At 47.8% G+C, this 27,667-nt stretch overlaps 1 protein-coding gene across 1 annotated transcript in view; it reads right to left on the bottom strand.

Annotated features, from left to right (window-relative positions):
• LOC144504252 (protein EFR3 homolog B-like) overlaps positions 1–27,667 on the bottom strand; it is a 156,408-nt gene that overhangs the window by 62,223 nt on the left and 66,518 nt on the right. Inside the window, exons 9-11 of the mRNA XM_078229338.1 lie at positions 24,180–24,291; positions 5,063–5,114; positions 3,443–3,615 (exon numbers count right to left, since the gene is read on the bottom strand). Of these exons, the coding sequence (XP_078085464.1) occupies positions 3,443–3,615; positions 5,063–5,114; positions 24,180–24,291 (337 nt within the window). The remainder of the gene's footprint in view (positions 1–3,442; positions 3,616–5,062; positions 5,115–24,179; positions 24,292–27,667) is intronic.

Raw genomic sequence — 27,667 nt, forward strand, 5'->3', positions numbered from 1 at the left:
CACACACACACACAGTCACACTTACACACACAGTCACACTTACACACAGTCACTCACACAGTCACACTTACACACACAGTCACACTCACACAGTTACAGTCACACACTCACACAGTCACACACACATTCACACACACACACTCACACAGTCACACAGTCACAGTCATACTCACACATTCACACAATCACACTGACACACTCACACAATCACACTCACACACTCACACAGTCACACTCACACAGTCACACTCACACAGTCACAGTCACACTCACATAGACACAGTCACACACTCGAACAGTCACACTCACACAGTCACACTCACAATCACACAGTCACACTCACACAATCACACTCACACACTCACACAATCACACACTCACACAGTCACACTCACACAGTCACAGTCACATTCACACGGTCAACTCACAGTCACACTCAGTCACACACACACTCACAGTCACACTCACACAGTCACACTCTCACAGTCACACTCACACAGTCACACTCACACAGTCATACTCTCACAGTCACACTCACACTCACACATGTCACACTCACACAGTCACATTCACACTCACACACACTGTCACACTCACACTCACACTGTCACACTCACACAGTCACACTCACACACCCACACAGTGACACTCACACTCACACACCCACACACTCACACACACACACACATATTCACACTCACACTCACACAGCCACACTCTCACACTCAGACAGTCACACTCACACTCACTCACACACTCACACTCACACTCATACACACACTCACACACACACTCACACTCACACTGTCACACACACACTCACACTGTCACACTCACACAGTCAGACTCACACACTCACATTCACACTCACACTGTCACACTCACACAGTCACACTCACACACCCACACAGTGACACTCACACTCACACATCCACACACTCACACTCACACACACATTCACACTCACAGCCACACTCACACTCTCACACACACTCACACTCACATAGCCACACACTCACACAGCCACACTCTCACACTCACTCACACTCACTCACACACTCACACACACACTCACACTCATACACACTCACACTCACAGCCACACTCACACTCACATAGCCACACACTCACTCTCACACAGCCACACTCTCACACTCACACAGCCACACACACACACTCACACAGCCACACACACACACTCACACACTCACACACACACTCACACAGATACTGACCGGCAAACAGACAGACCATTGCAGGTGCACAGAAATGCAGAGACAAAGACACACAAAAGGATAACGGTGTGAAAGCATTTACAGAAGAATTGTATCGAGATAGACACACAGACATAAACAGACTGGTGCACAAGTGGATACAGGCACAATGGTGTTTTTCAGACTGGAGGAAACTGTACGGTGAGGTTTCCTAGGAGACGGTACTGGAGCCACTATTTTTCTTGATTTATTTTAATGATCGCGACTGGTATACAGGGCACCATTTCAAAATTTGCAGATGATGTAAAACGATGGAATCATTGTGAACTGTGTCTTATCACAGCTTGCCATCTTTACAAGAATGATTTTTTTTATCAGTCTTGGTCCAGTCCTGTTTGCTGGTTTGTCAAAGTTCATTGGTGTTTCACCCATATTTCCAAAACAGACCAATCCATACTCATTCTTCTCTCAAGGTCGCGCTAAACCCATTTTCCACCTCTTGTCCCGTATCCTTCAATGTTTTGATGTTTCAAGTGTTCATCCAAATATTTTTGAAAGGTTGTCAGGTTTCCGGCCTCCGCTACCTTCCCAGGCAGCGCATTCCAGATTCTCATCACCCTCTGAGTGAAAAAGCTTTTTCTCAAATCCCCTCTGAATCTCCTGCCCCTCACCCTAAAACTCTGCCCCCTCGTGATTGACCCCTCAACCAAGGGGAACAGCTGCTCCCTAGTCACCCTGTCCCTACTCCTCATAATCTTATACACCTCGATCATGTCCCCCCTCAGCCTTCTCTGCTCTAGAGAAAACAACCCAAGCCTATTCAGTCTCTCCTTATCGCTCAAATGCTCCGTCCCAGGCAGCATCCTGGTGAATCTCCTCTGTATCCCCTCTGGTGCTATCACATCCTTCCTATCGTGAGGTGACCAGAACTGCACACAGTGCTCCAGCTGTGGCCTCACCAACGCTCTGTACAACTCCAGCATTACCTCCTTGCTCTTATACTCTGTACCATGACTGATAAAAGCAAGTGTCCCAATGGCCTTTTTGACCCTATTCAGCTGCTCTGCCACCTTCAGGGATCTGTGAATAATTACCCCAGGATCCTCACTTCTCTGAGGGGATAGAGTTGGACGGCTCTGTGGGTGACAATATGACCATTTTGCTGATGCTTGGTGTCTCATTCAGTCATTTTGTTTCTCCAGTTTAAATTGCTATTCTTTCTTGAAGGCATCGTGATAGATTATGTGGTGCACGTTAGTCCTGTTTATTGGCTGGGACATTGCCTCTAGAATTGGCCAATGACTGTCTGTGCCTTTATATGATTGAAATGTAATAATTACAGTTAAATAATTGATAACCACAATGTCAGTTGATCTCTGAAGACTTAGTGTTGTCATTTACACGAGGTTTCTGAAAGATTATATTCTTTTAGGTCAAAGGTCACAGGATATTTTGACCTATGAATGCAGAGAGTATTTGTAGGGCAGGTTGAGAAAGTTGATCAAAAGGCAGCGAAATAGAGGCAAAGAGCACAAAGCAAGAGGTTCTGATTAATCTTTACAAAATACTGCTTGAGCCTCAACTGGAGGATTGCGTCTGATTCAAGACACCAGTCACACTGTAGGAAGAAGGTGAAGGTTTTGGACAAGGTTCAGAAAAGAATTACAAGAGAGGCTCCTGGGATGAGGGACTTCAGTTACAAGTTACGAGTTAATCTGATAGAAGTCTACAAAATTATGAGAGGCATGGACAGAGTGGATAGTCAGAAGCTTTTTCCCAGGGTGGAAGAATCAATTACTCGGGGGCACAGGTTTAAGGTGCGAGGGGCAAGGTTTAAAGGAGATGTATGAGGCAGATTTTTTCCACAGAGAGTAGTGGGTGCCTGGAACTCGCTGCCAGGGGAGGTAGTGGAAGCAGATACGGTAGTGACTTTTAAGGGGCGTCTTGACAAATACATGAATAGGATAGGAATAGAGGGTTATGGTCCCCGGAAGGGTAGGGGGTTTTAGTTAAGTCGGGCAGCATGGTCGGTGCCGGCTTGGAGGGCCAAAGGGCCTGTTCCTGTGCTGTAATTTTCTTTGTTCTTTGACAGATACAGAAGCTGGGTTTGTTCTCATGGAGAGGAGATTTGTTAGAGGTGTCCAAAATCACGAGGACAAAACATACAGACCATCCTTTTTCTGTGCTGTAGTCATTCTATTAATGCGATGGTTTCACTGGGAACATACCTGATATGAGAGAACTTCTGTCGGTTTCCTTGGCGATCGATCAGACTGAGGAGGATCTCTATGACAAGGAGGCGAAGTTCAGCATCCTCCATTAATGAAGCAGAGAGAAGAGGCTCCAGGAAGGAGGTGGGCAGGGTCGCTAACAGGTTATTGCTTTGGAATCCAATTGTCACCTTCAGGCAACATCAAGGAAATAAAAAATGTTAAACACAGCAACAAAATCCTCGATAGAACAGTCAGAGACAGAAACAGTGACATTAAACACTTGCAAATACCTCAAATATAATTTTCACCTCTTTCCACTGAAAGACAAAGCTCATTTTCAAAGTTCTGAATCAAAAGTTAAGCCAAATTTGTCCTGATGAGGAACATTCACCAGATCAGAATACTCACCACTTACAACACCTACTGTCCATCAAACACTCCCAGGATAGGTACAGCATGGGGTTAGATACAGAACAAAGCTCCCTCTACACTGTCCCCATCAAACACTCCCAGGACAGGTACGGCACGGGGTTAGATACAGAGCAAAGCTCCCTCTACACTGTCCCCCATCAAACACTCCCAGGACAGGTACAGCACGGGGTTAGATACAGAGCAAAGCTCCCTCTACACTGTCCCCGTCAAACACTCCCAGGACAGGTATGGCACGGGGTTAGATACAGAGTAAAGCTCCCTCTACACTGTCCCCATCGAACACTCCCAGGATAGGTACGGCACGGGGTTAGATACAGAGTAAAGCTCCCTCTACACTGTCCCCATCAAACACTCCCAGGACAGGTACGGCACGGGGTTAGATACAGAGTAAAATGCCCTCTACACTGTCCCCATCAAACACTCCCAGGACAGGTACAGCACGGGGTTCGATACAGAGTAAAGTTCCCTCTACACTGTCCCCCATCAAACACTCCCAGGACAGGTACGGCATGGAGTTAGATACAGAGTAAAGTTCCCTCTACACTGTCCCCATCGAACACTCCCAGGACAGGTACAGCACGGGGTTAGATACAGAGTAAAGCTCCCTCTACACTGTCCCCATCCAACACTCCCAGGGCAGGTACGGCACAGGGTGAGATACAGAGTAAAGTTCCCTCTACACTGTCCCCATCACACACTCCCAGGACAGGTACAGCACGGGGTTAGATACAGAGTAAAGCTCCCTCTACACTGTCCCCATCAAACACTCCCATGACAGGTACAGCACGGGGTTAGATACAGAGTAAAGCTCCCTCTACACTGTCCCCATCAAACACTCCCATGACAGGTACAGCACGGGGTTAGATACAGAGTAAAGCTCCCTCTACACTGTCCCCATCAAACACTCCCAGGACAGGTACAGCATGGGGTTAGATACAGAGTAAAGCTCCCTCTACACTGTCCCCATCAAACACTCCCAGGACAGGTACAGCACGGGGTTGGATACAGAGTAAAGCTCCCTCTACACTGTCCCCCATCAAACACTCCCAGGACAGGTACAGCATGGGGTTAGATACAGAGTAAAGCTCCCTCTACACTGTCGGTCGTGCAGTTTGGTGTTTTAGATATGTATGACTGGGCCAATTTCTGACTTTTCCAATGAGTCTGCACCGTAAGACTGGGGAATATTTTCCAGAACCATACCTGCAGGAGGGATTTTAGTAGCATCAGCTGAATCATACGATTTCCATTATCCCTGGAACAGGAAGCAGAATGGGAAATGAGTGCTTTGTCACAGACCTTTTATACTGCATTGAAGTTAAAATCCTGAAGCAATCAGTCAGGTGACAGTGGCCCAGAGGTAGGCAGTTGAAGCAGATACGTCCTCTCTGCTGCTCAGCATTTGCACGCCACCACAATGTTTCGCCTGGTGTTTGGTTTGCCCTTGTGCTATGCAGAATCACACTAACACTCCTTCCCTGTGCACGCGTGGGTTGTGCATGCAGCAGATCCGAGAATTTCAGGAGGATGAACAGGTTGTAACAGCTTATGGGTGGAAAGTGGCTGGCTGGTAGCTCCAATAGCTACAACCCCTACACTTACTGAAAAAAGAAGCAGTTTACATGCTGGTTTTAGAGCACCTCCCTTCACATCACAGCGCCAGGGACCCGGGTTCAATACCGGCCTTGGGTCACTGTCTGTGCGGAGTCTGCACATTCTCCCCGTGTCTGCGTGGGTTTCCTCTGGGTGCTTCGGTTTCCTCCCACAGTCCAAAGATGTGCAGGTTAGGTTGATTGGCCATGCTAAATTGAAACCTAGTGTTCCAGGATGTGTGGGTTAGGGTTATTAGACGGGTAAATGCGTGGGGTTACAGGGATAGGGCCTGGATAGGATACTCTGTTGGAGAGTCAGAGCAGACTCGATGGGCTGAATGGTCTCCTTCTGCACTGCAGAAAGTCTATGATTCTATGAAAAAATGTGACTGCAGGAAATCTGATGGATATAGTGACATTGTGGATATGGGACTGGACCAGCGACCCATAGGTGGTGAATGAAGTTGAATTAAATAAAAAACCAACTGTTTAGTATCATCCTTCAGGGCTGTTGATGGAGACAAGTCTAGCTCAACTTTACATCATTGGGAACCTCCAAGATGATGATGTTGGTGAGCTTGGTAAATTTGCACAGATGTGTTCAGCCTGAGGCAGTCAGCTGGAAAGATGGGAGTCATGACAAAGAGGCAATAGTTTTTAACTTGCCAAAGTTTCGCTGAAGGAAACTGTATCTCACCCAAGACTGAGAACAGTATCCACAACACAGTGGCAGTGGATTTTCCTACACAGTGGTTGGGTCCACAGCTGGAATAGGAAGTGCAGCAGCACATTGGCTGACAATAGCTGGTTGGTGCAATGAGTAGACGATAGAGTTGTTACCGACAGAAGGTAAAGTTGCCGTTGTCCCAGATGGCTGGAGGCCGCTCTCCTCTTTGAGGGGAGGAGCTGACTGGTGGCCATTTTAACCTCACGTTCATCATACCTCAGGTGAGATAGAACTCAGGTGGATACAAAACTGGCTCGGTCAAAGAAGTCATGATGTGGAGATGCCGGCGTTGGACTGGGGTAAACACAGTAAGAGTACCTGGTGTTGTTAAAAAACTCTTACTCGGTCAAAGAAGACAGAGGGTAGCAGTGGAAGGGTGCGTTTCTGAATGGAGGGCTGTGACAAGTGGTGTTCCTCAGGGTCAGTGCTGGGACCTTTGCTGTTTGGAATATATATAAATGATTTGGAAGAAAATGTAACTGGTTTGATTAGTAAGTTTGCAGACGACACAAAGGTTGGTGGATTTGCCGATAGCGATGAGGACCATCAGAGGATACAGCAGGATATAGATCAGTTGGAGACTTGGGCGGAGAGATGGCAGATGGAGTTTAATCCGGACAAATGTGAGGTAATGCATTTTGAAAGGTCTAATACAGATAGGAAATATACAGTAAATGGCAGAACCCGTAGGCAAACGGAGCTGGGTGTACAAGCACACAGGTCACTGAAAGTGGGAATGCAGGTGGAGAAGGTAGTTAAGAAGGCATACGGCATGCTTGCCTTCATCGGCCGGGACATTGAGTTTAAAAATTGGCAAGTCATGTTGCAGCTTTATAGAACCTTAGTTAGGCCGCACTTGGAATATAGTGTTCAATTCTGGTCACCATACTACTAGAAGGATGTGGAGGCTTTGGAGAGGGTACAGAAAAAATTTATCAGGATGTTACCTGGCATGGAGGGTATTAGCTATGAGGAAAGGTTGGAGAAACCTGGTTTGTTCTCACTGGAACGATGGAGGTTGAGGGGCGACCTGATAGAAGTCTCCAAGATTATGAGGGGTATAGACAGAGTGAATAGTCAGAAGCTTTTTCCCAGGGTGGAAGAGTCAATTACTAGGGGGCACAGGTTTAAGGTGCGAGGGGCAAGGTTTAAAGGAGATATAAGAGGCAAATTTTTTACACAGAGAGTAGTGGGTGCCTGGAACTCGTTGCCGGGGGAGGTAGTGGAAGCGGATACGGTAGTGACTTTTAAGGGGCGTCTTGACAAATACATGAATAGGATGGGAATAGAGGGATATGGTCCCCGGAAGGGTAGGGGGTTTTAGTTGAGTCTGGCAGCATGGCCGGTGCAGGCTTGGAGGGCCGAAGGGCCTGTTCCTGTGCTGTAATTTTCTTTGTTCTTTGTGAGGAGCAGGTTTGAGAAGGCAGAGCCTTCATCGATAACCTCAGCCACGATGGGAATTGAACCTGTGCTGTTGGTATCGCGCTGCATCATGAACTATCTGTCCAGCCAACTGAGCTAATAAAAGTTAAAGTTTATTTATTAGTCACAAGTAAGGCTTACATTAACACTGCAATGAAGTTACTGTGAAGTTCCCCTAGTCGCCACACTCCGGCGCCTGTTCGGGTCGAGGCACCTAACCAGCATGTCTTTCAGACAGTGGGAGGAAACCGGAGCACCCGGAGGAAACCCACGCAGACACGGGGAGAACGTGCAAACTCCACACAGACAGTGACCCAAGCCAGGAATCGAACCCAGGTCCCTGGCGCTGTGAGGCAGCAGTGCCGCTGTGCCACCGGGAATCGAACCCAGGTCCCTGGCGCTGTGAGGCAGCAGTGCCGCTGTGCCACCGGGAATCGAACCCAGGTCCCTGGCGCTGTGAGGCAGCAGTGTTAACCACGGTGCCACCGTGCTGCCCTCATGGACAAAGGATGGGGCTGAAGGGCATCTCAGCTGTCTTTATCCAAAGTTACTCTATATTCTTGAAAACTTTGTGTGGATAGGTTTGCATGCCTCTGAAACTGTTCCACAGATAGCCATTAAGATGTCAGAGATCTCTCCCCACCCTGGCAAAAGCAACCACACAAGGCACTCCACTTCTACATTAGGCATTCCATTTTATGGTCACTAAACTCTGGAGCGAATCATTCAGTTGACGTTACAAGCCTTGTATGGACAACATTCTTGTCCTGCACAAACCTATTCCACGTATTTGCAATAAGATGAGTTGTCTTTTAAATACTTCAATAGAAAATCACAAGGTCAGAGCCTTTCAAATGCCATTCGGTCTTTGTGCGCCTGTTTTGAACAGTAAAGGTATTTATTTTGTCTGCTGTATGACATCTCAATTGAAAGTAAGTATGAGATATGAAATAAGAGATTGTTGTCCGATCTATTGGAACTTCACGCACTCTGTTCATGAATTTGCCTCAGTGTTCCATTCTTTCCCTCCCAATTCCTGCCAGTTATTTTGTTGACTGTACTATTCTTCACCGCTCTTAGCCAAGCACACGTGGCAATGGGTATTGAAAAAATTACAAGAACTTATGAAACCTAACCTTCACCCACTACAGATGCGCAATCGCTTGTACCCAGTTGAACAATAATAACAACAATGCGCATTAATGTAGCAACTTTAATTTAATAAGACATTTCAAGGTGCTTCACATTAACACAAAATATGACATAATGTGGAGATGCCGGCGTTGGACTGGGGTGGGCACAGTAAGAAGTCTCACAACACCAGGTTAAAGTCCAACAGGTTTATTTGGAATCACGAGCTTTCGGAGCGCTGCTCCTTCCTCAGGTGAGTCAAAATATGACAACAAGCATCAAGAAGACAGTTTTTAAAATTCATTTCTGGAATGTGGACGTCGCTGACAAAGCCACTGTTTATTACCCATCCACAGTTACCCTCCAGAAGGTGGTCGCGAACTGTCTTCTTCAACTGCTACAGTGCCTGAAGTGTGAGTACAACCACAGTGCTATTTGGAGGGAGTTCCAGGATTTTGATCCAGTGACAGTAAGGAACAGCGCCATATTTCCAAGTCAGGATGGCGAGTGAATTGGAAGGGAACTTCCAGGTGACAATGTTTTCTTGATTCTGCTGCCTTGTCCTTTTAGATGGAAGTGGTCATGGGTTTGGAAGGTGCTGCCTAAGAAGCTTTGGTGAGTTGCTGCAGTGCATCTTGTAGACCTTATTGCTTCTGCATCAGGGGTGGAGGGAGTGAATGTTTGTGGATGGGGTGCCAATCAAGTGGGCTGCTTTGTCCTGGATGGTGTCGAGCTTCTTGAGGGTTGGAACTTTACAGAATTTATATTTATATTTATATAGCTAGTCCGGTTCAGTTTCTGGTCAATGGTAACCCCCATGATGTTGAATTTGGAGGATTCTTTGATGGTGATGTCATTGAGTGTCAAGGGGCGATGGTAAGATTCTTGTTTGTTGGAGATGGTCATTACCTGGGTGTGTCTGTAGTGTGAATGTTGCCATTTTCCAGCCCAAGCCTGAATATTGTCCGGATCAGGAAGGAAAGTAATTGATGATGCAGCTGAGGATGTTTGGGCCTTGGACACTACCCTGAGAAACACTTGCAATGATGTCCTGGGAATAAAATGATTAACCGACAACCATCAGAACCATCTTCTTTTCTGCCGGGTGTGACTCCAACCAGCGGAGGATTCCCCCGATCCCCATTGACTCCAGTTTTGCTCGGGCTCCTCAACGCCATTCTCGGTCAAACACTGTCAGGTGGAACCCAAACTGAGTGTCGGTCAGCAGGCTGCCCATTCCATTACTTTACTAATGACTGAGAGGAGACTGACAGGCCGGTAATTGGCTAGTGTGGATTTGCCCTGTTTTTCGTGTACAGACATACTTGTGTAATCATCCACCACCATTCGTAACTGGATGTGGCAGGACTGCAGAGCTTAGATCTGGTCGTACAAAGAAACATGTCGGCGGGGGGATTCTCCCAGTCCGCTGCACTGCGGTGAGACTCAATCGCAGGCCGTGTAGCGGGCTTTCCGCTGGGTGCCACAGCCTCCACGAATCTCTGGCCGTCGGATTTCCAGCGCTGTGAGTTCTGCTCTGGAAATCCGCACGCAGCTGTATAATTTATTCCAATTGACATTTCAATTTCTGAAGTCTGCGGGCCAGTGAGAGTCTCCCCCTCCCCAGCCAGGGGTGTTCCATTCCAGCAGGGTTTACAATAGCTCCCCACTTGCGGGGAGCTGGCGGCCTGACCCCACTGGAGGCCCCCCCAGGAGGTCGGCGTAAGGATGGGTGCCCCCGGGCATTGCCAGCTTGGCAGTGCCAGCCTGGCCCCCAACCACTGCCCAAGTGGCACATTGGCACTGCCCACTGGGCACAGGCAGTGCCAAGGGGGAGGGGCCAGATGTGGTAGGGCCTCTTGGGGAGGGGGGGGTGGGAATTCGATGGGGATAGGGCAGGTCCCGCTGCCACTCTGCACTTGGCTTGATGACAGAGAGAGGGAGGCAGCGATCAGGGCTGGCCATCAGGGTGTGGGGGGAGGGGGGAAGATCGAGGCTAGCCTAGACATGTCCAGAAGGCGAGTGATCGGGGTGTGGGGGGATGTTGCACGGCCAGCAATGTGGGTTCGCAAGGCTGGCCAGCGGTCGGGAAGCCGGCAGTGCAGGGCTACTGTGCATACGCCGATCTCAGCGCTGACAGACTGGAGCATGTGCAGTGGCCCCACTCTGTGCTGCCGGACTCTCCAGCGGGGATAGGCCCCACCCACTGATTTTTAATGAGATTCATGCTGAAAAAATCAGCAAGATTTACTCCAGTTTTTAAGTGAATTCCACACCTAGAATTTTTGGGGGAGAATCTCACCCATGGAATTGCTTAACTCTGCCTGTTACTTGCTGCTCAGGCTGTTTGGAATGATCCACAACATGATGGAGGGTATCTCAATGTGAAATTGGGAATGGTCAAATTGGCAGATAAGTGGTAGATGGAATTTAACCCTGAAAAACATGAGGTGATGAACTTTGGAGGGAATTCTTTGACAAATATTGAATCCCTTCAGTGGAGGAGGAGGCCATTCAGCCCCATTGAGTCAGCACCGAATCTCTGACAGAGAGTCTCACCAAGGCCCTCTCTCCCACCCTTTCCCCATAACCCCACACATTTACCACGGCCATTCCACCTAACCTGCAGATGTTTGGACTGTGGGAGGAAGCCAGAGCACCTGGAGGAAACCCACGCAGACATGGGTAGAACGTGCAAACCCCACACAGATAGTCACCTAAAGCTGGAATCGAACCCAGGTCCCTGACGCTGTGAGGCAGCAGTGTTAACCACTGTGCCACCGGGGACAGATGCATCTGCGGCAGGCAGGTTGATGAGGATGAGGTCAAGTATGTTTTTCTCTCTTATTGGTTCCCTCCTGACATGCCGCATGCCCAGTCTAACAGCTGTGTCCTTCAGAACTCTGTCAGCTTGGTCAGTTCGTGCTGCTACTGAGCCTCTCTTGATGATGTCCCCTGCCCAGAGTAGATTCTGTCCCCTTACCATCCTCAGTGTTTCCCCCAACTCCTGTTCAACATAGAGGAGTACTGATTCAGCAGCTGATGGAGGAACAGTACGTGATAATCAGCAGGTTTCCTTGCCCATGTTTGACCTGATGCCATGAGACCTCCCTCCTGGGGTTCAGCGGGTATGATGTGGTGCACCACAGCTGGACATGGTGTTGCAAAAGGGTTTAATGATCTGCAGTTGACAAGAGTGAGTGCAGTGATGGTGTGGAACTGTGTGGAGATGTGAAGTTGGGTGTCTGTTTCTCGTGATGCTCAGGGGTGTAAAAGCCATGGCTGGGAGCTCTCTTGATTGGTCTGAATACATTGGAGGGTGAGGTAGGATATTTGGATGTGACCTGGCTGTCAGGGGGTGTGGGCCAGGCTGGAACGGTGCTGCAGGGACACAGAGCATTAAAGATGAATTGTCTTCTGCTGTTTCGGGTGGAGAGAAGCTATAATTTAGCTGAGCGCACAGATGGATGTTGGAGAGCCCGGCCATCGAGTCCTCACTTGTTATGAGATGGATGTCCTGGAGGTAGAGTGGCACGACAGAGCTCGCTCCACCGGTCGCAGAGAGGCAGTCTCTTGGAGAATGGTAAGAATGCAGTGTGGAAATGTGAGATTGGCGCAGAATGTAAAAATTCATAGATTCATAGACATGTACAGCACAGAAGAAGGCCATTCGGCCCATCATGTCTGTGCCGGTCAACAGAGCTCTGCCGATACTAATCCCATTTTCCAGCGCTTGGCCCATAGCCCTGGAAGTTACAGCAGTGCAAGTGAATATCTAAATATTCTTAAATGATCCAAGAGTTTCTGACTCAACCACCTTTTCAGGCAGTGAGTTCCAGGCTCCCTCCACCTTCTGAGTGAAAAAATCTCTCCTCAACTCCCCTCTTAGCCCTCTACCTCTTACCTTAAATCTCTGCCCCCTAGTTATTGACCCCTCTACTAAAAAGTGCGTTCCTATTCACCCTGTCTATGGCCCTCATAATCTTAATCACCTCCATCAGATCCCCTCTTAACCATTGCTGCTCCAAGGAAATCAGCCCCAGCCTATCCACTCTTTCCTCGTCGAAAATCGTGTCTGACAAATTCATTCGAATTATTTGAGATGGTAATGAGCAGGATAGATAAAGGGGAACCAGTAGATGTAACATACCTGGATTTCTGAAAAGTATTTGATAACGTACCACACAAAAGGCTACTTTTCATTCATTCGTGGACCATGGGTGTCGCTGGTTGGCCAGCATTTATTGCCCATCCCTAGTTGCCCCTGGAGGGCAGTTGAGTCAACCACATTGCTGTGGCTCTGGAGTCACATGTAGACCAGATCAGGTAAGGACGGCAGATTTCCTTCCCTAAAGGACATTAGTTCAAAAGGCTACTTAACAAGATAAGAGCTCATGGTGTTCGAGGTAGTTTATATATTAGCATGGCTAGAGGATTGGCTAACTGATAGAAAATAGAGAATTGGGATAAGCGGCATTTTCAGGATGGCCAAGCTGGGACCACATTTATTCACAATGGCTGCAATTCTCCGATGCGGCACATTCCGCCATCTCTGCCAGCGGGAACGGAGAATTTGGCACTCAGCCAAATCTCCATTCACAGCAGCAGGACTGGAGAATCCCAGCTGCGGGCGAGATCGGAGAATTCCGGCCAATATATATTAATGACTTGGACGAGGAAAGTGAACGTACTATTCCCAAGTTTTCAGATGGCACAAAAAATAGTGGTAAGGCAAGCAGTGGGTTAACGCACACAGTCGACAGAGACATTCAGACAAGTATGAAAGTAAGCTGACAGGGAACATAAAAACTAACTGTAAAAATTTCTATAGATGCTAAGGGTTTGAGTCATGTTGAGATCAAAAAGGAGGAGCTATTGGGGTTCTTGAGAAACATTAAGGTAGACAAGTCCCCAGGGCCTGATGGGATATACCCCGGAATACTGAGAGAGGCAAGGTAGGAAATTGCTGGGGTCTTGAGAGAAATCTTTGTATCCTCACTGGCTACAGGGGAGGTCACAGTAAGAAGTCTCACAACACCAGGTTAAAGTCCAACAGGTTTATTTGGTAGCAAATACCATAAGCTTTCGGAGCGCTGCTCCTTCGTCAGATGGAGTGGAAATGTGCTCTCAAACAGGGCACAGAGACACAACATCAAGTTACAGAATACTGATGACTGATTACTGATTTGCGACCAAATAAACCTGTTGGACTTTAACCTGGTGTTGTGAAACTTCTTACTGTGTTTACCCCAGTCCAACGCCGGCATCTCCACATCATGACTACAGGGGAGGTCCCAGAGGATTGGAGAATAGCCAATGTTGTTCCTTTGTTTAAGAAGGGTAGCAAGAATAATCCAGGTAATTACAGGCCGGTGAGCCTTACATCAGTGGTAGGGAAATTATTGGAGAGGATTCTTCGAGACAGGATTTATTCCCACTTGGAAATAAGTGGATGTATTAGTGAGAGGCAACATGGTTTTGTGAAGGGGAGGTTGTGTCTCATGAACTTGATCGAGTTTTCCGAGGAAGTGACAAAGATGATTGATGAGGGTAGGGCAGTGGCTGTTGTCTACATGGACTTCAGTAAGGCCTTTGACAAGGTCCCTCATGACAGACTGGTGCAGAAGGTGAAGTCACATGGGATCAGAGATCAGCTGGCAAGGTGGATACAAAACTGGCTCGGTCAAAGAAGACAGAGGGTAGCAGTGGAAGGGTGCGTTTCTGAATGGAGGGCTGTGACAAGTGGTGTTTCTCAGGGATCAGTGCTGGGACCTTTGCTGTTTCTAATATATATAAATGAATTGGAGGAAAATGTAACTGGATTGATTAGTAAGTTTGCGGATGACACAAAGGTTGGTGGATTTGCGGATAGCGATGAGGACCATCAGAGAATACAGCAGGATATAGATCAGTTGGAGCTTGGGCGGAGAGATGGCAGATGGAGTTTAATCCAGATAAATGCGAGATAATGCATTTTGTTAGGTCTAATACAGATAGGAAATATACAGTAAATGGCAGAACCCTTAAGAGTATTGATAGGCAAAGGGATCTGGGTGTACAGGTACACAGGTCACTGAAAGTGGCAATACAGGTGGAGAAGGCAGTCAAGAAGGCATACGGCATGCTTGCCTTCAACAGCCGGGGTATTGAGTTTAAAAATAGGCAAGTCATGTTGCAGCTTTATAGAACCTTTGTTAGGCAGCACTTGGAATATAGTGTTCAATTCTGGTCGCCACACTACCAGAAGGATGTGGAGGCTTTGGAGAGGGTACAGAAAAGATTTACCAGGATGTTGCCTGGTATGGAGGGCATTAGCTATGAGGAGAGGTTGGAGAAACTTGGTTTGTTCTCACTGGACCAACGGAGATTGAGGGGCGACCTGATAGAAGTCGACAAGATTATGAGGGGCATGGACAGAGTGGATAGTTAGAAGCTTTTTCCCAGGGTGGAAGAGTCAATTACTAGGGGGCATAGGTTTATGGTGTGAGGGGCAAGGTTTAAAACTGATGTATGAGGCAGATATTTTACACAGAGAGTAGTGGGTGCCTGGAACTCATTGCCGGGGGAGGTAGTGGAAACGGATACGATAGTGACTTTTAAGGGGTGTCTTGACAAGTACATGAATGAGATGAGAATAGAGGAATATGGTCCCCAGAAGGGTAGAAGTCGGCAGCATGGTCGGTGCAGGCTTGGAGGGCTGAAGGGCCTGTTCCTGTGCTGTAATTTTCTTTGTTCTTTGATCTTTATATGTAAAGAGAAAAAGATTCACAAAACCTTACATTCAGAAACGGGAGAATTCATAACGGGGAATAAAGAAATGGCTGAGGAATTAAATTTGTACTTTGCTTCAGTCTTCAAATTTGCAGATGATACAAAGTTGTGTGGGAGGGTGAACTGTGAGGAGGATGCAGAGATGCTTCAGCGTGATTTGGACAGGTTGAGTGTGTGGGCATCTGCATGGCAGATGCAGTATAATGTGGATCAATGTGAGGTTATCCACTTTGGTAGCAATAATAGGAAGACAGATTATTACTTGAATGGTGTAAATTGAGAGAGGTGGATAATCAGTGAGACCTTGGAGTCCTCGTGCATCAGTCAATGAAAGTAAGTGCTCAGGTACAGCAGGCAGTAAAGAAGGCAAATGGTATGTTGGCTTTCATAGCGAGAGGATTTGAGTAAAGGGATAGGGATTGCAATTGTATAGGGCATTGGTGTGGCCATACTTGGAGTATTATAGAGTCATAGAGGTTTACAGCATGGAAACAGGCCCTTCGGCCCAACCCGTCCATGCTGCCCTTTTTTTAAAAACCCCGAAGCTAATCCCAATTGCCCGCATTTGGTCCACATCCTTCTATACCCATCATACCCATGTAACTGTCTAAATGCTTTTTAAAAAACAAAATTGTACCCGCCTCTACTACTACCTTTGGCAGCTTGTTCCAGACACTCACCACCCTCTGTGTGAAAAAATTGCTCCTCTGGACACTTTTGTAGTGTTCCCTCTTCCCTCTCTTCCCTCTGCTTTGAGTTATAAGGTGAGGTTGGATAGACTGGGACTTTTTTCTCTGGAGTTTAGAAGGCTGAGGGGTGATCTTATAAAGGTATATAAAATAATGAGGGGCATAGATCAGCTCGATAGTCAACAGCTAACACTCTTCCCTCTCATCTTAAACCTATTTTTAGACTCCCCTACCTTTGGGAAAAGCTGTTGACTATTGAGCTGATCTATGCCCCTCGTTATTTTATAGACCTTTATAAGATCACCCCTCAGCCTTCTACACTCCAGAGAAAAAAGTCCCAGTCTAGCCAACCTCACCTTATAACTCAAACCATCAAGTCCCGGTAGCATCCAAGAAAATCTTTTCTGCACTCTTTCTAGTTTAATAATATCCTTTCTCTAATAGGGTAACCAGAACTGCACACAGTATTCCAAGTGTGGTCTTACCAATGTCTTGTACAACTTCAACAAGACATTCCAACTCCTGCCTTCAATGTTCTGGCCAATGAAACCAAGCATGCCGAATGCCTTCTTCACCACTCTGTCCACCTGTGACTCCACTTTCAAGGAGCTATGAACATGGACCCCGAGATCTCTTTGTTCTGTAACTCTCCCCAACGCCCTACCTTGAACTGAGTAAGTCCTGCCCTGGTTCAATCTACCAAAATGCATCAGTGCAGAGTTTCACTGGCTGTCTTGTCTGGAGACAATACACATCTTTTTAGCCTGTCTTGATGCTCTCTCCACTCCCATTGTTTTGTTTCTTAAAGACTTGATTAGTTGTAAGTATTCGCATTCCAACCATTATTCATGTAAATTGAGTCTGTGTCTTTATAAGCTCTGTTTGTGAACAGAATTCCCACTCACCTGAAGAAGGGGCTTAGAGCTCCGAAAGCTTGTGTGGCCTTTGCTACCAAATAAACCTGTTGGACTTTAACCTGGTGTTGTTAAACTTCTTATTATATAACCTTACCATAACACTCCAACTTTTATACTCGATACTCCGATTTATAAAGGCCAATGTACCAAAGGCACTCTTTACGACCCTATCCACCTGTGACGTCACTTTTAGGGAATTCTGTACCTGTATTCCCAGATCCCTCTGTTCAACTGCACTCTTCAGAGTCCTAACATCTACCCTGTACGTTCTACTTTGGTTTGTCCTTCCAAAGTGCAATATCTCACACTTGTCTGCGTTAAATTCCATTTGTCATTTTTCAGCCCATTTTTCTAGTTGGTCCAAATCCCTCTGCAAGCTTTGAAAACCTTCCTCACTGTCCACTACACCTCCAATCTTTGTATCATCAGCAAACTTGCTGATCCAATTTACCACATTATCATCCAGATCATTGATATAGATGACAAACAACAATGGACCCAACACCGATCCCTGCGGCACACCACTAGTCACAGGCCTCCACTCAGAGAAGCAATCCTCCACAACCACTCTCTGGCTTCTTCCATTGATGTGGAGATGCCGGCGTTGGACTGGGGTAAGCACAGTAAGAAGTCTCACAACACCAGGTTAAAGTCCAACAGCTGTTGGACTTTAACCTGGTGTTGTGAGACTTCTTACTGTTCTTCCATTGAGCCAGTGTCTAATCCAATTTACTACCTCCCCATGTATACCCAGCGACTGAACCTTCCTAACTAACCTCCCATGACGGACCTTGTCAAAGGCCTTGCTGAAATCCAGGTAGACAACATCCACCGCCTTCCCTTCATCCACTTTCCTGGTAACCTCCTCGAAAAACTCTAATAAATTGGTCAAACATGACCTACCACGCACAAAGCCATGTTGACTCTCCCTAATAAGTCCCTGTCTATCCAAATATTTGTAGATCCTATCCCTTATCACACCTTCCAATAACTTGCCCACCACCGACGTCAAACTTACTGGCCGATAATTTCCCGGATTTCTTTTGGAACCTTTTTTAAACAACGGAACAACATGAGCCACCCTCCAATCATCCGGCACCTCCCCCGTGAATACTGACATTTTAAATATGTCTGCCAGGGCCCCTGCAAGTTCAACACTAGCTTCCCTCATGGTCCGTGGGAATACCCTGTCCGGTCCTGGGGATTTATCCACTCTGATTTGCATTCTCATCCAAATCATTAATATAAATGACAAATAACAGTGGACCCAGCACTGATCCCTGAGGTACACCGCTGGTCACAGGCCTCCAGTTTGAAAAACAACTCTACAACCACCCTCTGGCTTCTGTCAAGAAGCCAATTTTGTATCCATTTAGATACCTCACCCTGGATCCCATGAGATTTAACCTTATGCAACAACCTACCAGGCGGTACCTTGTCAAACTGTGTGCAGTTTTGGTGTCCTTATCTGAGGAAAGATGTCCTTGTTATAGAGGGTATACAGCAAAAATTTCCCAGGCTGATTCCTGGGATGGCAGGTCTGATATATGAGGAGAGACTAAGTTGGTTAGGATTATATTTACTGGAGTTTAGAAGAGTGAGAGCGGATCTCATAGAAACTTATAACATTCTAACAGGCCTGGACAGCGTAGATTCAGAAAGAATGTTCCCAATGGTGGGACAGTCCAGAACTCGGGGGTCATAGTTTGAGGATAAGGGGTAAACCTATTAGGACTGAGGTGAGGAGAAATTTCTTCACCCAGAGAGTGGTGAATGTGTGGAATTCACTCCCACAGAAAGTAGTTGAGGGCAAAACGTCATGTGACTTCAAGAAGAAATCAGATATAGCTCTTGGGGCTAAAGGGATCGAGGGATATGGGGGGAAGGGGGGGATCAACACATCATTCCTCTGCTTCCTCATTTAGATATTGATAAATAGGCAGCTGATTTAGAAAAATTCTTATTTTTGAAATGTAAATATTAAACTGTCAGCTTTTATTGTTCTTGCTGCACCTGATCCAGACCTGCTGTCACCTGCACATGCACAGATAACATCAAACCCGAGGCTTGCTGTCAGTGATTCTTGCTGCTTGAAAGGATGCACTGTTGCCATTGACTGCAAAATCCAATTTCTAAATCCTCCAATGATCGAGTTTGTTCTCACAACATCGAGAAAGCTTTGCACAAACAGGAAAACTAGTGTCCAGACTTAGGGTATTTGGCTCCCTCTGCTGGACACAGTCATAGAACATAGAACATAGAACAGTACAGCACAGAACAGGCCCTTCGGCCCACGATGTTGTGCCGAGCTTTATCTGAAACCAAGATCAAGCTATCCCACTCCCTATCATCCTGGTGTGCTCCATGTGCCTATCCAATAACCGCTTAAATGTTTCTAAAGTGTCTGACTCCACTATCACTGCAGGCAGTCCATTCCACACCCCAACCACTCTCTGCTCAGATTTACTAATGCTTCAGAAGCTTTGAATAAAGACTTACATTTATATTGCACCCCAATAGTCCAAAAGTCTTCACTGCCAAAGAAGACCCTTACTAATTACTATTGTAATATAGGAAATACAGCAACTACTTAGCACACTGCAAGAGGACTTCAGGAAGCGTAAAGGAGAACATGCCCCTGTCTACATCAACGTGGACGAAGTAGAAAGGGTCGAGAGCTTCAAGTTTTTAGGTGTCCAGATCACCAACAACCTGTCCTGGTCCCCCCATGCCGACACTATAGTTAAGAAAGCCCAGCAACACCTCTACTTTCTCAGAAGGCTAAGGAAATTTGGCATGTCAGCTACGACTTTCACCAACTTTTACAGATGCACCATAGAAAGCATTCTTTCTGGTTGGATCACAGCTTGGTCTGGGTTCCTGCTCTGCCCAAGTCCGCAAGGAACTACAAAAGGTCGTGAATGTAGCCCTGTCCATCACGCAAACCAGCCTCCCATCCATTGACTCTGTCTACACTTCCCGCTGCCTCAGAAAAGCAGCCGGCATAATTAAGGACCCCACACACCCCGGACATTCTCTCTTCCATCTTCCTCCCTCGGGAAAAAGATACAAAAGTCTGAGATCACGTGCCAACCGACTCAAGAACAGCTTCTTCCCTGCTGCCGTCAGACTTTTGAATGGACTTACCTTGCATTAAGTTGATCTTTCTCTACACCCTAGCTATGACTGTAACACTACATTCTGCACTCTCTCGTTTCCTTCTCTATGAACGGTGTGTTTTGTCTGTATAGCGCGCAAGAAACAATACTTTTCACTGTATGTTAATACATGTGACAATAATAAAACAAATCAAATCAAATTTTAAAGTAGCACTGTGGTTAGCACTGCTGCCTCGCAGTGTCAGGGACCCAGTTTCGATTCCAGCCTCAAGTGACTGTGTGGAATCTGCACATTCTCCCCATATCTGCGTAGGTTTTCCTCCGGGTGCTCCAGTTTCCTCCCACAGTCCAAAGATGTGCAGGTTAGGTGGATTAGCCTTGGTAAATGCATGGGGTTACGGTGATATGGCAGGGGATTGGGCCAGAGTAAGGTCCTCTATCGCAGAGTCGGTGCTGAATCGTTGGGTGGAATGACTTGCCTCTGCACTGCAGCGATTCTCTGATTCTGCTCACAAACAGCTATGTGATAAACAGCAGTTAAACCTCTCCTGATGGCGCTGGCTGAAGGCCAATCATTGGCCTGGATACTTGGATAATTTGGATAATTTGTTGCTCTGACGAAGGGTCATCCAGACTCGAAACGCTGGCTCTATTCTCTCCTCACAGATGCTCTCAGACCTGCTGAGATTTTCCAGCATTTTCTGTTTTAGTCCCAGATTCCAGCAACTGCAGTATTTTGCTATTATCTTAGATAACTTCTCTGCCCCTGTTTGAAATAATGCCAAAGGATCAATCCCTGGTATGCGGTACTGACCCTCTGACAGTGCGGCACTCCCTCAGTACTGACCCTCTGACAGTGCGGCACTCCCTCAGTACTGACCCTCTGACAGTGCGGCACTCCCTCAGTACTGACCCTCTGACAGTGCGGCACTCCCTCAGCACTGACCCTCTGACAGTGCAGCACTCCCTCAGCACTGACCCTCTGACAGTGCAGCACTCCCTCAGCACTGACCCTCTGACAGTGCGGCACTCCCTCAACACTGACCCTCTGACAGTGCAGCACTCCCTCAGCACTGACCCTCTGACAGTGCAGCACTCCCTCAGCACTGACCCTCTGACAGTGCAGCACTCCCTCAGCACTGACCCTCTGACAGTGCGGCACTCCCTCAACACTGACCCTCTGACAGTGCAGCACTCCCTCAGTACTGACCCTCTGACAGTGCGGCACTCCCTCAGTACTGACCCTCTGACAGTGTGGCACTCCCTCAGTACTGACCCTCTGACAGTGTGGCACTCCCTCAGTACTGACCCTCTGACAGTGCGGCACTCCCTCAGTACTAACCCTCTGACAGTGCGGCACTCCCTCAGTACTGACCCTCTGACAGTGCGGCACTCCCTCAGCACTGACCCTCTGACAGTGCGGCACTCACTCAGTACTGAACCTCTGACAGTGCGGCACTCCATCAGTACTGACCCTCTGACAGTGCAGCACTCCCTCAGTACTGACCCTCTGACAGTGCCGCACTCCCTCAGTACTGACCCTCTGACAGTGCGGCACTCCCTCAGTACTGACCCTCTGACAGTGCAGCACTCCCTCAGTACTGACCCTCTGACAGTGCAGCACTCCCTCAGTACTGACCCTCTGACAGTGCAGCACTCCCTCAGTACTGACCCTTGACAGTGTGACACTCCCTCAGCACTGACCCTCTGACAGTGCAGCACTCCCTCAGTACTGACCCTCTGGCAGTGCGGCACTCACTCAGTACTGACCCTCTGACAGTGCAGCACTCCCTCAGCACTGACCCTCTGACAGTGCGGCACTCATTCAGTACTGAACCTCTGACAGTGCGGCACTCCCTCAGTACTGACCCTCTGACAGTGCAGCACTCCCTCAGTACTGACCCTCTGCCAGTGCCGCACTCCCTCAGTACTGACCTTCTGACAGTGCGGCACTCTCTCAGTACTGACCCTCTGACAGTACGGCACTCCCTCAGTACTGACCCTCTGACAGTGCGGCACTCCCTCAGCACTGACCCTCTGACAGTGCGGCACTTCCTCAGTACTGACCCTCTGACAGTGCAGCACTCCCTCAGTACTGACCTTCTGACAGTGCGGCACTCTCTCAGTACTGACCCTCTGACAGTGCAGCACTCCCTCAGCACTGACCCTCTGACAGTGCGGCACTCCCTCAGCACTGACCCTCTGACAGTGCAGCACTCCCTCAGTACTGACCTTCTGACAGTGCAGCACTCTCTCAGTACTGACCCTCTGACAGTGCAGCACTCCCTCAGTACTGACCCTCTGACAGTGCGGCACTCCCTCAGTACTGACCCTCTGACAGTGCGGCACTCCCTCAGTACTGACCCTCTGACAGTGCGGCACTCCCTCAGCACTGACCCTCTGACAGTGTGGCACTCCCTCAGCACTGACCCTCTGACAGTGCAGCACTCCCTCAATACTGACCTTCTGACAGTGCGGCACTCTCTCAGTACTGACCCTCTGACAGTGCAGCACTCCCTCAGTACTGACCCTCTGACAGTGCGGCACTCCCTCAGCCCTGACTCTCGGAGTATCCTAGTAATATCTGTCATGTCTCTGGAGAGGATCTTGCACCTGTAACCTTTTATTACAAATTAACTTTCCAATGGATCGAAATCTTTTGACGCTGGAGCCTGGATATTAACCTAACGTGCCTGGCAGCAAGTCGATGAAGTGTGAAATTGGGTGTGATTTAAATTGGGTTTCTGTTCTGTATTCCCCCGACCCCATTGGCCATCTTTGATGCATCATGCAGCCTCCACATGACACCTCGAAAGAGCATTTTCATGGATTAAACATTGGTTTACTGTTCTATTTTGGATTATATTTGGATTAAACAGACTGCCCATAACACTGAGCACTTACTGGCCAACCAGTTTTGTAGTTTCCTGTGATATTGTGGTTGTTTTTTTCCCCCCCAGTGCTGCCTCAGAGTAGCTGAAATACTCACCCAATATCTCCCCCAATAACTCACCCAATATCTCCCCCAATAACTCACCCAATATCTCCCCCAATATCTCCCCCAATATCTCCCCCAATAACTCCCCCAATAACCCCCCAATATCTCACCCAATAACTCACCCAATAACTCACCCAAGATCTCCCTCAATAGCTCACCCAATAACTCACCCAATATCTCCCCCAATATCTCCCCCAATATCTCCCCCAATAACTCCCCCAATAACCCCCCAATATCTCACCCAATAACTCACCCAATAACTCACCCAAGATCTCCCCCAATAACTCCCCCAATAACTCACCCAATAACTCACCCAATATCTCCCCCAATAACTCACCCAATATCTCCCCCAATATCTCCCCCAATATCTCCCCCAATAACTCACCCAACAACTCTCCCAATAACTCACCCAATAACTCACCCAATAACTCACCCAATATCTCCCCCAATATCTCCCCCAATAACTCCCCCAATAACTCACCCAACAACTCCACCAATAACTCACCCAACAACTCCCCCAATAACTCACCCAATATCTCCCCCAATATCTCCGCCAATATCTCCCCCAATAACTCCCCCAATAACTCCCCCAATAACACACCCAATAACTCACCTCCTCGCCTGCAGCAGGGTAAGACCGCTTTTTGAAGGCTGAAAAAGTTAGAAAACACAAAGCAAAAGAGTACCTCTTTCCCCCGATGCATCCAACTCCCACTTTGAACCAAATTCCCAAATATACTCACTCAGTCTGTGTCTCATTCACTGTGAAGTCTTCCTCACTGATTGTGTACCACTTACTGATCTAACAATCGAAAGACTTTCCCAAGGTGTCGGAAGCAAAGTGAATGCTGTGAGTAGCAGGTATATTGGAGCTAATGTGTGAGTGGGTGGAGACTGTCGACAGGAATGTGTTTGTGAGGAGAGGCCATGAAGCACACCATTGTAATCGCTCACCCGGGTTTCCCGACATCGAGAGCCTGATGAACTGTCGGCAGTGGAACTTTTCCCATGATAAATAACATGACCTCTGACCTTTGGTAAGCAGGTAAAGTGTTGGCAAATGCACCTGAAGGAAAAGGATGGATGGAATTAACAGGAAACATGTAGAAAGACAAATATCCAGCAAGGTACCATCAGCAAGAGTCACAGTGTGCCATAGAAATAGAGGAAATAGGAACAGCAGTAGGCCATTTGGCCCATCGAGCTTGTTCTGCTATTCAAATAGATCCTAAAGAACAAAGAACAAAGAAAAGTACAGCACAGGAACAGGCCCTTCGGCCTTCCAAGCCTGTGCCGATCATGATGCCCTAACTAAATTTAAAAAAACCTTCTGCCCTTACTCGGTCCATATCCCTCTATTCCCTCCCTATTCATCGACCCACCCAGATGCCTCTTAAATGTTGCTAATGTGCCTGCTTCCACCACCTCCTCTGGCAGCGCGTTCCAGGCACCCACCACTCTCTGTGTGAAAAACTTCCCCCGCACATCTCCCTTAAACTTTCCCCCTCTCACCTTGAACCTGTGCCCCCTTGTAATTGACACTTCCACCCTGGGAAAAAGCCTCTGACTATCCACCCTGTCTGTGCCTCTCATAATTTTGTAGACCTCTATCAGGTCTCCCCTCAGCCTCTGTCTTTCCAGTGAAAACAATCCTAGTTTATTCAACCTCTCCTCATAGCCAACACCCTCCAGACCAGGCAACATCCTGGTGAACCTTCTTTGAACTCTCTCCAAAGCTTCCACGTCCCTCTGGTAGTGCGGTGACCAGAACACAAGGAGTTTGTTTTTTTTTCTACCAAAGTGGATAACTTCACACTTATTCACATTATAGGTTCTGGTCCATTCACTTAGTCATTTAAATCTCCAGCAAGCCTCCTTGCACATTCCTCACAACTCACATTTCCACCCAGTTTTGTGTCATCAGCAAATTTGGAAATATTATATTTGATTCCCACATCCAAATCATTGATAAAGATTGCAGCAGCTGTGAATTGAGGACAGATCCTTGCAACAACAACCAGTCATTTCTAAGAATGATGCATTTATTCTGACTCTGTCCAATCCTCAGCCTCAGCAGTGTATTGTGGCTCAATCCAATACGCTCTAATTTTGTTTACGAACCACCTGTGTGGGAACTGTGCTGAAAACCTTCTGAAAATTTAAATGCGTCACTTACTTCAAGCAGTCGGGATGCAGTTAGTGCAGTGGCAAGCTCCTCTTGCTGGATGTGGGGGCTCAGGGAGGTTTCCAGTATCCCTGGTGACTACACGTGTGAGTAATGCACCCGGCTGCAGCTCCTGGACTATAGCTGGAGCTGGATGCACTCAGGATACTGAGAACATCATTGATGAGGGCTCGGTGAGATGGTCACACCCAAGATGCAGGCTGCAGGTAGTTGGGAGACCACCAGGAGAGGTAAGGGGTGTAGGCAGACAGTGCAGGATTCCTCTGTGGCCATTCCCTTACTAACAGGTATACCTCTTTGGATACTGTTGGGGGATGACCTTTCAGGGGCTAGCAGCAGCAGTCAGGTCTCTGGCACCGTGATTGGCTCTGATAGATAGAGCGATAGTGATAGGAGGCTCGATAGTGAGGGGAACAGACAGGAGATGCCAGGACGGTTTGCTGCCCCCTGGGTGCCAGGTCAAGGATCTCTCTGAGCGGCTGCAAAACATTCTGAAGGGGGAGGGTGAACAGTCAGAGGTCGTTGTACACATTGGGACAAGCGACATAGATAGAAAAAGGGATGAGGGCTACGGAATGAACATTGGGAGTTCGGTAAGAAGTTAAAAAACAGGACCTCTCGGGTAGTGAATTCAGGATTAATCCCAGCGCTATGTGCCAGTGAGGACAGAAATGGAAAGATAGGCCAGATGAATGTGTGGTTGACGAGTTGGTGCAGGGAGCAGGGATTTAGGTGCTTGGATCATTGGGATCCCTTCTCGAGTAGAGGTGACCTGTATAAGAACGACAGTTTGCACTTGACCTGGAGGGTCCAATATCCAATATCTAAGATGAAGGCAATGTGAAATCGCCGGTGCACCCCTCCCCAATGAGCTCAACGCATTCTATGCCCATTTTGAGCAAGAGGTTAGCGAGAGCATGCCCTCCGTCCTGGAAGCCTCGGACAAATCAGTATCCGAGGTCACCATCGCAGAAGTCAGAGCAGCTTTCTCGAAAGTCAACCATGGAAAGCGACTGGCCTGGAAGGGATACCCGGACGAGCGCTCAGATCCTGCACGGATCAGCTGGCAGGAGTATTCGCAGACATCTTTAACCTCACTTTACACCAATCCGAGGTCCCTATCTGCTTCAAGAAGACGACCATCATCCCGGTACCTAAGAAAAGCCAAGCAGTGTGCCTTAATGACTATCGGCCGGTGGCTCTGACATCCATCATTATGAAGTGCTTCAAAAGGTTAGTCATGGCACGAATCAATTCCAGCCTCCCAGATTGCCTGGATCCACTACAGTTTGCCTACCACCGCAACAGGTCCACAGCAGACACCATTTCCCTGGCCCTGCACTCAACCCTGGAACACCTAGATAACAAGGACACCTGTGTCAGACTCCTATTTATTGACTACAGCTCAGCCTTCAACACCATCATTCCTAGGAAACTCATCTCCAAATGCCGTGGCCTGGGCCTCGGCACCTCCCTCTGCAACTGGATCCTGAACTTCCTAACCCACAGACCACAATCAGTAAGGATAGGCAACAACACCTCCTCCATGATCATCCTCAACACCGGTGCCCCACAAGGCTGTGTTCTCAGCCCCCGACTATACTCCTTATGCACCTATGACTGTGTGGCCAAATTCCCCTCCAACTCGATTTTCAAGTTTGCTGACGACACCACCGTAATGGGTCAGATCTCAAACAATGACGAGACAGAGTACAGGAATGAGATAGAGAATCTGGTGAACTGGTGGGGCAACAATAATCTCTCCCTCAATGTTAACAAAATGAAGGAGATTGTCATCAACTTCAGGAAGTGTAAAGGAGAACATGCCCCTGTCTACATCAATGGAGACAAAGTAGAAATGGTTGAGAGCTTCAAGTTTTTAGGTGTCCAGATCACCAACAACCTATCCTGGTCCCCCCTTGCTGACACTATAGTTAAGAAAGCCCCACCAACACCTCTACTTTCTCAGGAAGCTAAGGAAATTTGGCATGTTAGCTACGACTCTCACCAACTTTTACAGATGCACCATAGAAGCATTCTTTCTGGTTGTATCACAGCTTGGTATGGCTGCTGCTCTGCCCAAGACCGCAAGGAACTAAAAAGGGACATGAACATAGCCCAATCCATCACGCAAACCAGCCTCCCATCCATTGACTCTGTCTACACTTCCCGCTGCCTCAGCAAAGCAGCCAGCATAATTAAGGATCCCACGCACCCCGGACATTCTTTCTTCCACCTTCTTCCATCCAGAAAAAGA

This window comes from Mustelus asterias, chromosome 15 (genome assembly GCF_964213995.1).
Source record: "Mustelus asterias chromosome 15, sMusAst1.hap1.1, whole genome shotgun sequence".
NCBI classification, from domain to species: domain Eukaryota; kingdom Metazoa; phylum Chordata; class Chondrichthyes; order Carcharhiniformes; family Triakidae; genus Mustelus; species Mustelus asterias.